This window comes from Macaca fascicularis, chromosome 11 (assembly GCF_037993035.2).
Source record: "Macaca fascicularis isolate 582-1 chromosome 11, T2T-MFA8v1.1".
Lineage (NCBI taxonomy): Eukaryota > Metazoa > Chordata > Mammalia > Primates > Cercopithecidae > Macaca > Macaca fascicularis.
The window spans coordinates 139,903,065-139,917,906 of NC_088385.1; the positions used below are offsets into that span (position 1 = coordinate 139,903,065).

General features: G+C 56.1%; 1 protein-coding gene across 7 annotated transcripts in view; it reads right to left on the bottom strand.

Annotated features, from left to right (window-relative positions):
* Positions 1-14,842, bottom strand: part of GOLGA3 (golgin A3) — a 56,365-nt gene that overhangs the window by 11,676 nt on the left and 29,847 nt on the right. For all 7 annotated transcript variants that reach the window (XM_015431858.3, XM_074008499.1, XM_074008496.1 and 4 more), the window contains 7 exons: positions 12,730-12,807; positions 10,604-10,867; positions 8,458-8,552; positions 6,447-6,663; positions 4,242-4,385; positions 2,335-2,532; positions 923-1,039 (listed from right to left, as the gene is read on the bottom strand). In XM_015431858.3, coding sequence (XP_015287344.3) covers positions 923-1,039; positions 2,335-2,532; positions 4,242-4,385; positions 6,447-6,663; positions 8,458-8,552; positions 10,604-10,867; positions 12,730-12,807 — 1,113 coding nt within the window. The remainder of the gene's footprint in view (positions 1-922; positions 1,040-2,334; positions 2,533-4,241; positions 4,386-6,446; positions 6,664-8,457; positions 8,553-10,603; positions 10,868-12,729; positions 12,808-14,842) is intronic.

Sequence of the window (14,842 nt, forward strand, 5' to 3'; positions counted from 1 at the left end):
AGAAAACTTTATTGTTTTACCCCTTTAAAAAAAAAATCAAGAAGCTTTTTATTTTTATCTCAATTACATTATCATAGAAAAGTTCTTAAAGGCTGTGGCAAAGCCAGGTCATAGGCATGAAAGAAGCTTTACTGTTAGGCCAAAAAGTTTGAATTGTGAAGCAATTATAACTTGTAATTTTTTACAAGTTCAATTCAAACAGGATTTAAAGGAAAAGTGATGTGTTCTTTCCTGCCTTTCTCTAGAGAAAACCAGTTATTTCTTGTGTTCCTCCTAGAAATTTTCTACAAATACATGAGCATCGAATGCACGCACACACACCATGTCCCAGGCACACACGTGCACGCACACCCCCCACGCGCACACACAGGGCAAGCGTGCTGAGTAGCTGCTCTGTGCCAGGCATGGCAGAGGTAGCCAGCAAGCAGCGTTCTAACGGAGGAGCAGGGCCCAGACAGGGCACCTGGGGGTCAGGATGGGCCTCTGCTGGCAACTTGACCAATGTGTCAGTGAACACAGGTGAAGCAGGGCAGGGGCCAGTCACGAAAAGACAGCTCTCTACACAGAGAAGGGTCCACAGAACCACCCCTTGTCTGCCGAACACAAATGGGATCCTATGCTATTCTCAAGTTTGCTTTTTCAATGCAACAAGACACACAGGACACCGTTCCTAGCACAATATAAATACACATGCACGCTGAGCTCATTGGCCCCAGGTCCTCACGGCTGCACTGCCATTTAATCTAACACCACCTTCTAAGGACCAGACCAGGTGCTCTGCAGCCTCCATCACCGACAACTGCAACGCACCTTTGCTCTCTGAAACTGCTGGAAGGAGGCTGCTGTGTGAAGGACTCTGCATAGATTTCTAGGCACTGGAGCGTCCCCTGGAACGCCCTGTGAGCCAGAAAGTGGCACGCACCTGCTCCTTAAGGCTGTTCACCTTCTCCTTCTCCTTCTCTAGTGAGGCCTGCAGGGCCTGGACAAGCTGCTTCATCTGGCGATCCTCCTCTTCTTTGCGCTGCAAAACCGCCTGCACCTAGATCAGATTGCAGGACAGATAAGGACGTCAAATGGCAAACACACAAGGCTGCACACGTCACATCACAGGCGCAGGCACACGTCACATCACAGGCGCAGGCACACGCAGGGAGGCAGAGGAAACTCCACCTCTGAAGAATCTGTGACAAAAACAGAATCCTAGGTTGCGGGAGCACAACCACAGGGCCGCACTCAAGAACGTGGCACGCCTGTGGGCCCCATGGCTCCAGAGGCTGGGGCAGGAGGATTGCTGAAGTCCAGTAGGTCGAGGCTGCAGTGAGCTGTGATGGTGCTACTGCACTCCCCTCCACTCTGGGCAAAAAAAAAAAAAAAAAAGAATGAGCCGGGCACGGTGGCTCACGCCTCTAATCCCAGCACTTTGGGAGGCTGAGGCAGGCGGATCACCAGGTCAGGAAATCAAGACCATCCTGGCTAACACGGTGAAACCTCGTCTCTACTAAAAATATAAAAGATTAGCTGGGTGTGGCGGCGCCTGTAGTCCCAGCTATACCGGAGGCTGAGGCAGGGCAATCGCTTCAACTGGGGAGGCGGGAAGCCGAGATCCTGCCACTGCCCTCCAGCCTGAGAGAAGAGTGAGCCTCTGTATTACGAACAACGACGAAAAAAAAAAGGAATGTGGTGGCTGGGAACCCAAAAATTACATATAAATCAGGGGTTGCGGCCAGGTACAAACAGAGCGGAAGTGGTGGGAACTAGGGCAAAATATGGAACTAAGACAGGAGAGTCAACACCAGCAGCCTGATGTGGCCCCCAGGATTTCCCTGAAATGCCCCGCCTGGTCCTCAATCCAGAGAGGCTGTGGAGCCTGAGCAGCTGAGTGAGACCCAGGTCAGTGTTCGAGTCCCAGTTCTGAACTGCGTGAACCTCTCGTTAAGTGCCCCCTACATACAATGTCATCACCTGGGACTGGAACTCAGCCACACCCGCATGGGAGGTCTGCCCCTCAACTGAGCAGGCCTGCCCGTGAACTAAACAGGCCTGCCTCTCAATTAAACACATCTGCCCCTCAACTAAACACGTCTGCCCCTCAACTAAACAGGTGAACTGAGCACACACAGGGGCTCCAGCCTCACCTCGGAGAGCCCAGCCCTGCACCAGCAGCCGGGGACCCAGGCCTGTGGGTCACCCGACCCCTGAGCCTGTTCTCTCGGCTGCAGGCCGGGTGGGCTAGGAGTCAGCACAGGTGACTGAATCTGGGTGAGAGTCTCGGAGTGCACGCAACCTCAGCAACTCTCACGCCGCTGCTGGCCTGAGTTTGACGAGTTTGAATACCTGAAGGTTCAAGTGGACTAGGTCTGCCTCCCTCTTGGCCAAAGCTGTTTCTAGGATGCTGTTGTGTTCCCGCAGAGCTGCGTTGGACTGTCCAAGACCCGTAAGCTTCCCTTTCTCGTGCTCTAATTCGAGAGCCAACTTCTTGTTCGACTCCTCGAGGCGTTTTATCTTCTTCCTGAAGCCTCTGGATTCTTGAAGCTGAAACATACCAACGTCACCGTGAAATTACCCGCACTGGTGAGTGGAGTTCACACACCCCAGAAACAGGTGTTTTCAATAAGAAAAAGCAGACACTTAGGCCAGGCGTGGTGGCTCAGCCTGGAATCCCAGCACTTTGGGAGGCTGAGGTGGGGGGATCACCTGAGGTGAGGAGTTCGAGACCAGCCTGGCCAACATGGTGAAACCCCGTCTCTACTGAAAATACAAAGACTAGCCACCGTCATGGTGCACGCCTTTAGTCCCAGCTACTCAGGAGGCTGAGGCAGGAGAATCACTCGAACCCAAGAGTGGAGGTTGCACTGAGCTGAGATTATGCCACTGCACTCCAGCCTGGGCAACACAGTGAGACTCTTGTCTCAAAAAAAAAAAAAAAAAGAAAAGAAACATCGAAAACTAAAACACAGCAATGGGCCGGGCGTGGTAACTCACACCTGTAATCCCAGCACTTTGGGAGGCTGAGGCGGGTGGATCACATAAGGTCAAGGGTTTGAGACCAGCCTGGCCAACATGATAAAACCCTATCTCTACCAAAAATACAGAAATTATCCAGGTGTGGTGGCAGGTGCCTGTAGTTCCAGCTACTCAGGAGAATGAAGCTGGAGAATCATGTGAACCTGGGAAGCGGAGGCTGAGGTGAGCCAAGATCGTGCACTCCATCCAGCCTGGGTGACAGAGCGAGACTGTCTCAAAACAGCAAAAACAAAAACAGCAATGGACACCACAGGACCGTGCTTGCTTCATGATATGAAGGCTGTTGTGGTCATGGTTAGTTGCTTCCCCAGGCCCCTCTCCTTCCTCCCCATGGCCAAGAGCCCAGCCTTCTCCTGGGGCCATGGGCTTCTGGAGAAGCCTGTCCAGGCAATGAGCCCTGGCCAGGCCACTCAGCAGGGTGGGCACGAGCAAAACCATTTCAGGACAGGACATAGTGAGTGGAACAGGCAGCCCTAGGGTGACAGAGCTCCACAGAGGGGGCTGGGGAGGGAGACAGGGGCCGGGAACCAGAGGGGCTGGGGAGGGAGAGGGGGCCGGGACACTGAGCTGCCACCAGCACCGCTGAAATGAGAACTGTCTCTGAACCTGAGACAGATCTGCGTTCTTTTTTTTTGAAACGGAGTCTCACTCTGTTGCCCAGCCTGGATTGCAGTGGCACGATCTCAGCTCACTGCGATCTCGGCTCACTGCAATCTCTGCTCCTGGGTTCAAGCAGTTCACCTGCCTCAGCCTCCTGAGTAGCTGGGACTACAGGCATCCGCCACCACACCCAGCTAATTTTTGTATTTTTAATAGAGACGGGGTTTCACCATGTTGGCCAGGCTGATCTCGAACTCCTGACCTCGTGATCCGCCCACCTCAGCCTCCCAAAGTGCTGGGATTACAGGCGTGAGTCACTCGCCCAGCCAAGTTGGGTTTCTTATTTGAAACCAAAGCGTTTGAACTGAGAAGGGCTGCACTGTGAATTCTGTAACCATTCCACCAAACAGACGGTAACACAGTGATCCTCCCCAGAGGGCTGGAATCAGGGCCTGCCCCACCACAGAGCCAGAGGCTGACAGTCAGAAGGTGGCAACACCAAAAGCAACGCTAGGCGCACAGTGAAGTTTTGTTTTTCGGGCCACACGCGTGGTGGCATGCCCAGGGATCACGTGACCTGCCCCACGCTGCCGCCACAGCAGACAGCCAAACCTCACCTCGTCCTCCAGCTCCAGCACCTTCTCCCGGGACTCCTCCAGCTCCTGGCTGGTCAGTGCAATGACCTCCTGCAGTTCCTTTTCCAGCAGAGTCTTGCTGTGACTGACAGCCTGCAGCTCCGCCTCCAGGGCCTGGATCCTTTCCTAAGGGCCAAGACAGAACGGGCACTTGGTCACGGGACAGGCCCTGACCTCCCTCACTTCCCGTGGCACCTGCAGGCAGGAGGCTGTGTGGCTGCACACACCAGACACCAGTTGCGTGACACAGTCCCACAACCTTCCTTTATGTTCAAGGAAGGAGTTGAATTAACCGACCACAGCATGCACACGATGACACACGGGGACAGCTGGGACAAACATGCACACGATGACACATGGGGACAGCTGGGACAAACATGCACACGATGACACACGGGGACAGCTGGGACAAACGAAATCATCTCTTCAGTTCAATGCTTCAAAAATACAGAAGAAAATCTGACCTGCAGATAATGGCTATAAATCACCACCTGTGGCAGCACCAGGTGTAATCAGCACCACATATGTGCTCACGCACCACACATCACACACACACGTACGTACCACACGCACACACACGCTCATGCACCACACGTGTTCACATCTCACACATGCACATACGTGCTCACCCCACACGCGTTCACATGTTCGCACCCCACACCACACGCACACACGTGCTCACACCTCATACATGAATGGATACATGCAGGCACTGGTGTGCTCTCACACCCCGCCCACTTGTTGCCTCGATGGTGCCAGGCCCTTGCCAAGCATGTTCCAGTACCACCTAACTTAACCCTCACATGAGGAGGTCCTCATTCACCTCAGTTTGACCTCATTTCACTGAGGATCAAAAAGGTGAGAAATTTGCCAAAAGCCACCACTTGCGAGGGGTGAAGCCCGGACGGACACAAGACATCGGCTCGCGGCCGTGCTATTCCTCAGCTGCAACGATGCGGCGAGGGGCTGGCTCTGCCCGGCCTTTGCACCCTCCCCACCCCAGCCCTTAGTGAGCCCAAGGAAAATGGCAACTGAATCAATCTCCCCAACAGTTTACAAAGCAATCAGGTGAGAGGGAGCACTTGATTTATTCATTTAATTTTAGACAGAGTCTCTCTCTGTCGCCCTGGCTGGAGTGCAGCAGCAAAATCACGGCTCACTGCAGTTTCAGCCTCCCCTCCTGGGCTGAGGTGATCCTCCCACCTCAGCGTCTCAAGCATCTGGGACCACAGGCACGTGCCACCATGCCCAGGTAATATTTCTGTATTATTTGTAGACATAGGGTCTCATTATGTTGCCCAGGCTGGTCTCAAACTCCTGAGCTCAAGCGATCCTCCCGCCTCAGGCTCCCAAAGCGCTGGGATTACAGGTGAGAGCCACCGTGCCTGGCTGAGTTTATTTAATTGCTGGGCTTACAGGTGTGAGCCACCATGCCTGGCCGAGTTTATTTAATTTGACAAGAAAACCCCATGTTATGATACAGTCTCTTCTTACCCCTAAATTCTTAAGTGGACAGGAAATAGAAACAAACCACATGTAAGAAGAAATACTAAGTTGTCAGTGCAAGGACACGAACTGGAGAATAATAAATACAATGCAAATGAACTCACTCAGGTAGGATGGTATGCCTACCACGTAAGGTAAGAGAGCACAGAGGGCCGCGGCCTCCACAGAAGGCCCTGCTCAGAGCCCTCCAGCAAGGGCACTGGCTTGTTCTGGGCCACTGCAGCGTGGCTACCTCTAAACGCTCCCCGAACCCTGCCAAACGCTGACCCCACACCCTTACTCCTGCTTCTCAGCGAGTTCGGAGGCTGCTGGAACGCGAGTGGACCAGGGCAGGCCCTCCCTCTGCCCCAAGGGAGCAGCTGAACTTCTCTGAGCCAAGGAGATTTCTTGAGGAAAATCAGGTGAAGGCCGCAGACCACAGACCGCAGACCGCAGACCGCAGACCGCAGGCCGCAGGCCGCAGGCCGCAGACCACAGACCGCGCAGGGTTCATGAGGGTCGCGGGGCGATGCTCCGTCACTGCGGGCTCCTGGCAACCTCGACGCTGAGCGGAGTTTAGAGGCTAAAGCCTCCCACGTGAGCTCGGCCCCGCGAGGCTTTAGGGGACAACTGCTGATGGAGAGCCCTTCCCCGCACTGAGGGGCTGGCAACCCTGGCCGGGGATGGCACGGCGTTACCTACATGTAGAGCCAGGCTGCTGTCACCGCTGCCGCCCTGGGCTCGGAGTTGGCCCAGCTCCGCGTCCGCAGCCTCCTTGGCCGCAAGGGCCTCCTGCAGGCGGCGGCTGAGGATGCCCACGGCATTCTCGTAGGCCTTGTGTTTTGTCTTCATCTCCTTCTGGGCGCTGGTCAAGTCTGAGCCCAGCCGCCTCATCTTCTGCTTCTGTTCCGTGATGGCCCTGGGGTGTCACGAGGGAGACACAAGAGGAAGCTGAATTATCCTCTGACGCGACCATCTGGCATTCTGGTTCGCAACAGCTGGCAACAGGAAGTGCGTCTCAGAAGCCCCTTCTGAAGGACAGGCTCGGTGGCCGAGACCCTGGGCCACGGGGAGGCTGCCTCCGCTCACGCCCCACCCTTGCTCTCCCCAGAACCCGGCTGCCCTAGGAAAGCCGGGTGAGTGTGTGTCTGTCCTGTGGGGGCTGCACACAGCGAAGGATCAGTCCGTATCGGGTGTTCCCGCAGAGCCAGGCCAGCGGAAGCACTCAATGAATTTTCACCATTTCCACCACCAGCGTCAGACCTGCCCTCCTCTTGGGGCAGCTTATGAACGACCCTGTGAATGCAGAGAAAGAGTCTGCTCCTACCAAACAGAAACGTTCTTGAATATCGGTAAAAATTTCAACCATCAGATTCATGAGCAAATCACCAGCTGATTAAAGCAAAGCAGCACAGACGCCCACGCCTGGAATCCTGGAGGGCCGAGGCGGGAGCATCACCTGAGTCCAGGAGCTTGAGACCAGCCTGGGCAACATACTGAGACCCCATCTCTACAAAAAAATTTAAAAATTAGCCAGGCGTGGTGGTGCACACCTGGGGTCCCAGTTACTCCAGGGGCTGAGCTGGGAGGATCACTTGAGCCCAGGAGGTTGAGGCTGCAGTGAGCTAGGATGGCACCACTGCATTCCAGCCTGGGCGACAGAAACAGACCATTTCGAAAACAAACAAAATACCTCAAAACTATGCATTTAGCTGGGCATGGTAGCTCACATCTGTCATTTCAGCACTTTGGGAGGCTGAGACAGGAGGACTGCTTGGCCCTGGGGTTCGAGACCAGCCTGGGTAACATGGTGAGACCCCATCTCTACAAAAATGAAGCAAAGCAGCACAGGGCACAACGCCAGAGGAAGAAGGCCCGACAGCATCTGCGTGTGCAAACGTGTGCCGGCGAGGTCTGTGCACCACTGGGGTAAGGCAGCCCCGACGGCATCTGCGTGTGCACGCACATATTGACGGGCATGTGCCGGCAAGGTCTGTGCACCACTGGGGTAAGGCAGCCCCTGACGGCATCTGTGTGTGCAAACGTGTGCCCGCGAGGTCTGTGCACCACTGGGTAAGGCAGCCCCGACGGCATATGTGTGTGCAAACGTGTGCCCGCGAGGTCTGTGCACCACTGGGTAAGGCAGCCCCGACGGCATATGTGTGTGCAAACGTGTGCCCGCGAGGTCTGTGCACCACTGGGTAAGGCAGCCCCGACGGCATATGTGTGTGCAAACGTGTGCCTGCGAGGTCTGTGCACCACTGGGTAAGGCAGCCCCGACGGCATATGTGTGTGCAAACGTGTGCCGGCGAGGTCTGTGCACCACTGGGGTAAGGCAGCCCCTAACGGCATCTGATTGTGCGCACACGTATGCACGGGCGTGTGCCGGCGAGGTCAGTGTGTTCATGTTTATGTGAGTGTGAGGTGTGAGGATGAACATTGAAGCGTCTCCCAGGGTAGGAGCTGGGAGAGGGGATGCTGCTGCACAAAAAGTCAAACGTAAAAACACCTGGGGAGCTTCTGTTACAGGAGCTTCAGCAAGTCCACGATCAACTCGGATCATTTCGCAGATGAGCAGCCACCAAACCACACAGACTCCAAACCTGGACCTTAACGTTCCAGGCCACCACAGCACCTCCCAGGGAGGGTGTCCCCGCACAACAGCAGCAGCCCACGGGGCTCTCCTGCCTCCCCCGGGCACACGCGGACTTACTTCCGGGCTTCTTGCTGCAACTCTTCAATTTGTTTCTTCAGCACCTCGTTGGCCTCTGTGACCGCGACCATCTGCTCCTTATCGAACTGCAACGACTTCGGAAGGGAAGGAGGGCGTGAGGAGCGGCACTGAAACCCCAGCCTGTCTCCCCTCCCGGGCTCCAGCCCATCGCCCCTGCCGATGGCACTGCACAGGCTCGCCCTGGAGGACTTGCGCCTTGAGAAAAGTCCTGAGAGAGATATCTACCTTCTTACAGACCTACAAACCACTCTTTTTTTTCTTGAGATGGAGTCCCATTCTGTCGCCTAGGTTGGCGTGCAGGGGCGTGATCTCAGCTCACTGCAACCTCTCCACCTCCCAGGTTCACAGTGATTCTCCTGCCTCAGCCTCCCGAGTGGCTGGGACTACAGATGCCCGCCACCACACCCAGCTAATTTTTTTATTTTTAGTAGAGACGGGGTTTCACCACATTGGCCAGGCTAGTCTTGAACTCCTGACCTTGTGATCCACCCGCCTCAGCCTCCCAAAGTGCTGGGATTACAGGCGTGAGCCACTGCGCTCGGCCACAAACCACTCATTATTGAGACCAACGACCGTTTCCAAACACTGTGTCCAGAGCATCAGAGGCACAACAGGACATGACTAGTTCATAGGAAAGACTGTGGACCCAGGACCTCTCCTCCTAACCCCTAGGACCCAGGACCTCTCAAGGATCCAGACCCCTCCTTAGAAACCCCAGGACCCCTCCCTGGAGACCCCTGGACCCATCCCCAGAGTCCCCAGGAACCCTCCCCTCAAGCCCCTGGGTTCCCTCCCCACAGCCCCTGGACCCCTCCCTGAGCCCCCAGAACCCCTCCCCAGAGACCCCTGGGACTCATCCCTGGAGACTCCAGGACCCTTCCCTGGAGCCCCCTGGATGCACTCCTCAGCCTCCACTGTGAACACTGACGGCTGCGTCCCCCACCTGCTCCTGCCCTCGCAGCCTTTCCCCAGCTCCTGCGTGCTAGGCAAGTCCCCACAACCAGCCCAGACCTGCAGCTGTGGGGTCTGAACGTGCTCTGCGCCCACTGCTGTCTCCTCCAAGCCTCCTGCAACCCAACGAGCCGGCGCTGCCCTCGGCCCACCTCCCCACCCCGGCAGCAGCGTTAATCCATCAGCCCCCACTTTCTGACACCGACCGCGCTCCTCCATCAGCTCCTACTTTCCGACACTGACCGGCGCCGGCCATACCGCCTACTCCCGGCCTCACCCTGGCTCCTGATGAGCCAGACACGCTGACCAGTCCGCCTGCTGGGACCTTGGCTCGGTCCTCTCTGGCAACTTCAGAAACATCATAAGCAAAACGACCCTCCCCAAATTTACTGTTGCTCTCCCGATTTCTCATCTCGCCTCCCGGTTCCTCAGCCTGGATGTCTGGACAGGATCCTGGACTGTGGCCTCCATCCCGCACCCCTCACCCCTCACCTCCGGCTCACCTGCTCTGCCACCTGCAGCCAAGAAACTGTCACCAGCATCCCGGACACCCACTGCGTGCAGAAGCCAGCCCAGGCTCAGCTTCCACAGGAGTGTGACTGTCTCTGGCCGGTCCCAGCTCCGCACCCAGCCACAAGGGACTCCCAGGGTCCCCGGGCCCCGGTGCCCTGCCCCGACGTGGGGTCTCCACAAAACACTCACCCTTGCTTTACGCGCGACAGCCGCCATCCTCACACACTGGATCCCGGGAGCCCATGGCAATGGGGAGAAGCTGGGTGCCTCACGGGGCCTTCTCACTCCCTCCCTTCATGCAACATCGTCACCTGGACTTACCAGGCCTCACCTGACCGCCCCTCTGGGACCTATGCTCCAGGTGGGCCATATTCCCAGCTGTTCTTCCAAAAGCCTCTCCCGCCTTGCCACCGCCCTGCCCCAGACACGGCCCCGCCCCAGACTCGGCCCCGCCCCAGACCCGGCCCCGCCCCACACTCGGCCCCGCCCCAGACCCGGCCCCGCCCCACACTCGGCCCCGCCCCAGACCCGGCCCCGCCCCAGACCCGGCCCCGCCCCACACTCGGCCCCGCCCCACACTCGGCCCCGCCCCAGACACACGCGCCCCAAGCACTTTGGCCGAATCCTCCCGATCAAGTGAGTCAGTCCGACACGGACGGACCTGCAAGTGTGTTTCCATCTCGTCTCGCTCCTTCTGTGCCGACTGGAGATGCCCTTCAAGGTCGGCCATCTGCTGACGGACCTGGGCCGCCTCTCGGTGCAGGCGCGAGAGCTCCGCCTCCGCGGCCCGCTTCTCCCCGTGCACTTGCATCAGCTCCTGCCGCAGCTCCTTCAGCTCCGAGTCCAGCCTTTTCCTGGTGGCTTTCAGCTCACTGATGAGCTGGTCTTTGGAGGTGGCGTCGCGCCGGTAGGCCTCCACCATCACCTGCCGAGACAGAAGCTGTGAGCCGACGCTGGGCGGTGGGCGCGGGGGACTTCTGGGGGTCACGCTGGCTTCAACAAAAATGTTTACCACTTACCAGGGACATAACTTTTTTGAGGTAAAGATACATTTCATCAAATTTAAGCCTTCATCGACTGAGACACACCGTTATTTACCACAGGTGACATCACGGCCTGTTTAAACAAGAGTCTGTGTGTGGTGCAGGAGGCAGCCACACCAGCCTCCTAGAGGTCTCTTCAATTCCAAGGAGTCTGGCTCTCTCCAGCCTTCAACTGCACTGCTTTGCTTCCAACAGGTACTCCCCTTGCTTGTGGCTCAGTAATAAAACAAAGCAGGACTCACGACACTGCTCCAGGGGCCGCCCTTGCTCAGAAATAAAATACAGCAGGCCGGGCGCGGTGGCTCACGCCTGTAATCCCAGCACTCTGGGAGCCCGAGCTGGCTGATCGCCTGAGGTCAGGAGTTCAAAACCAGCCTGGCCAACAAGGCGAAACCCCCATCTCTACTAAAAATACAAAAAACCAGCCAGGTGTGGTGGCACATGCTTGTAGTCCCAGCTACTCAGGAAGCTGAGGCATGAGAATCACTTGAACCTGGCAGTCAGAGGCTGCAGTGAGCTGAGACAGCACTACTACACTCCAGGCTGGGCGACAGAGCCAGACTCCGTCTCAAAAAAAATAAAACACGGCACTCACAACGCTGCTTCAGGGGTTGTCCTCGCTCAGAAATAAAACACAGCACCACGAACAATACAGCTTCGGGGGTCACCCTTGCTCAGATCCCATAAAATCCAACAGGAGGTACTGGCTTCACTGACACAAAATTTATATTCCATGTCTTTTTGGGTAATCATAATTTGTTTCAATGCTGGAACTCCATGTGCATTTTTCAGACATTTTAAATGGCAAACCCAACCTGTGTGAACAACACCGCACAACACACAGCCTCCCAGAGTGAGCACAACAGGGTATGACAGGCGCTCCAGTGACAGGCGCTCCAGTGACAGCCGGCCCTGGAGATCTGAGGGGCCAAGACCCCCACCCCGCTGTGGAAGTGCATCTTGACTTTGCAGATTAAGTACCTTTAAAAAAAGTTTGGCCGGGCGCGGTGGCTCAAGCCTGTAATCCCAGCACTTTGGGAGGCTGAGACGGGCGGATCACGAGGTCAGGAGATCAAGACCATCCTGGCTAACACGGTGAAACCCCGTCTCTACTAAAAAATACAAAAAACTAGCCGGGCGAGGTGGCGGGCGCCTGTAGTCCCAGCTACTCGGGAGGCTGAGGCAGGAGAATGGCGTGAACCCGGGCGGCGGAGCTTGCAGTGAGCTGAGATCGGGCCACTGCACTCCAGCTTGGGCGACAGAGCGAGACTCCGTCTCAAAAAAAAAAAAAAAAAAAAAGTTAAAGAGAGCCAGGCGCGGTGGCTCACACCTGTAATCCCAGCACTTTGGGAGGCTGAGACGGGTGGATCACAAGGCCAGGAGATCGAAACCATCCTGGCCAACACAGTGAAACCCGGTGTCTAATAAAAATACGAAAAATTAGCCAGATGTGGTGGCCAGTGCCTGTAGTCCCAGCTGCTCGGGAGGCTGAGGCAGGAGAATGGCTTGAACGCGGGAGGCAGAGGTTGCAGTGAGCCGAGATTGTGCCACTGCACTCCAGTCTGGGCGACAGAGTGAGAGACTGTCTCAAAAAAAAAAAAAAAAAAGAGTTAAAGAGAACTCAAGATGTTACCTGTTATCTTCTTCTCAACTCCAATGACACTGGAATTGCTAAGCAATTAAACCACACAAAACTCTGTTCATATGCTTATTTCAAGTGAAGAAATCAACAACACATTTTTACCTTTTGTTGAAGAAACTGTTCCTTTATTTTTTGCGTTTGCTTTTTCAGAGTGGCAGTCTCCTGCTGCAGGTGTTCCACCTGTGGGGAACATGTGCACAGACATTACACTGTGGGCTCCAGGAGAGGACACGTCCTCACAGATACTACACTGAGGGCCCCAGGAGAGGACACGTCCTCACAGATACTACACTGAGGGCTCCAGGAGAGGACACGTCCTCACAGATACTACACTGAGGGCTCCAGGAGAGGACACGTCCTCACAGATACTACACTGAGGGCTCCAGGAGAGGACACGTCCTCACAGATACTACACTGAGGGCTCCAGGAGAGGACACGTCCTCACAGATACTACACTGAGGGCCCCAGGAAAGGACACATCTGCAGAGATGTTACACTGAGGGCCCCAGGAGAGGACACGTCCTCACAGATACTACACTGAGGGCTCCAGGAGAGGACACGTCCTCACAGATACTACACTGAGGGCTCCAGGAGAGGACACATCCTCACAGATACTACACTGAGGGCCCCAGGAAAGGACACATCTGCAGAGATGTTACACTGAGGGCTCCAGGAAAGGACACATCTGCAGAGTTGTTACACTGAGGGCTATAGGAGGTGAATGTGTCTGCATAGATGTTAAACTGAGGGCTCCAGGAGGGGGATGCATCTACATAGACATTACACTGATGGCTCCAGGAGGGCACACATCTGCACAGATGTTATAGGAAGAAGCATTTGTGTCCTGACGGGAACCGGTGGTTCCTAAGGCCTGGGCTCTCCCTCCTCACCACTGAGAACATGAAGGCACAGTGAGGGGCAGGGAGGTGGGAGAGGGGATGAGGCCAGGGCGCACTCCAGCCCAGGACTTGGCAAGCCTTTCTTGGAGATGCCTGATAGGAAACGACCGCAGCTCACAGGCTGCATGTTGGTCACGGCTGCTCAGCAATGCTCCTGCAGCACAGACGCAGCCCCAGTCTCTGCAGAGGCGGGCAAGCAGGGCTGTTCCAGTGGCCGTTTACAGAACCCGGTGCTGGGCTGCGCCCACAGGCTGAGGGTGCCGACCCCAGGCTTTGGTCCTTGTCCTGCAAAGTCTGTTGGAGCCCAGTCCATTCAGCCCAGGAGCTTTTGAGAAATGCAGAGCCTCGGGCCCCACGCAGACCCACCCCACAGGACTGCACTCGGAGGGCCCCACGCAGACCCACCCCACAGGACTGCACTCGGAGGGCCCCACGCAGACCCACCCCACAGGATCTGCACTCGGAGGGCCCTGAAGGACTCAGGAACACGTGTGTTTGTGGAAACACTTCTCTACCTCAGCAAACAGCTCTCGGCACACACACATGGAGCAGTCGACTCCAGAAATAGGGAAAAGCTTGTTGAGGGTCTAGGTTTGCTGTCTGAATATAGAATACACTGCACGCAAATCCTAGTTATCACTAGAGCACGACTGGAGAATGAGCCTTTTTCCCTACAACATGGAGGGCGGTCCCTCAGGAGCCCCCCTGCGAAGGATCAAAGTGCCCGGCCAAAACTGGTTTTAAATAACATTCTCTTCTTGATGAACTCTGAAAACATCATGCTAAGTGAAAGAGCCAGTCACGGCCGCGTGCAGTGGCTCACGCCTGTAATCCCAGCACTTTGGGAGGCCGAGGTGGGTGGATCACGAGGTCAGGAGATCGAGACCATCCTGGGTAACACAGTGAAACCCCGTCTCTAATAGAAATACAAAAAAATTAGCCAGGCGTGGTGGCGGGCGCCTATAGTCCCAGCTACTCGGGAGGCTAAGGCAGGAGAATGGCATGAACCCAGGAGGCGGAGCTTGCAGTGAGCCGAGGTCGCGCCACTGCACTCCAGTCTGGGCGACTCAGCAGGAAAGAAAAGAAAGAACGCCGGGCGCGGTGGCTCAAGCCTGTAATCCCAGCACTTTGGGAGGCCGAGACGGGCGGATCACGAGGTCAGGAGATCGAGAGCATCCTGGCTAACACGGTGAAACCCCGTCTCTACTAAAAAAATACAAAAAACTAGCCGGGCGAGGTGGCGGGCGCCTGTAGTCCCAGCTACTCGGGAGGCTGAGGCAGGAGAATGGCGTGAACCCGGGAGGCGGAGCTTGCAG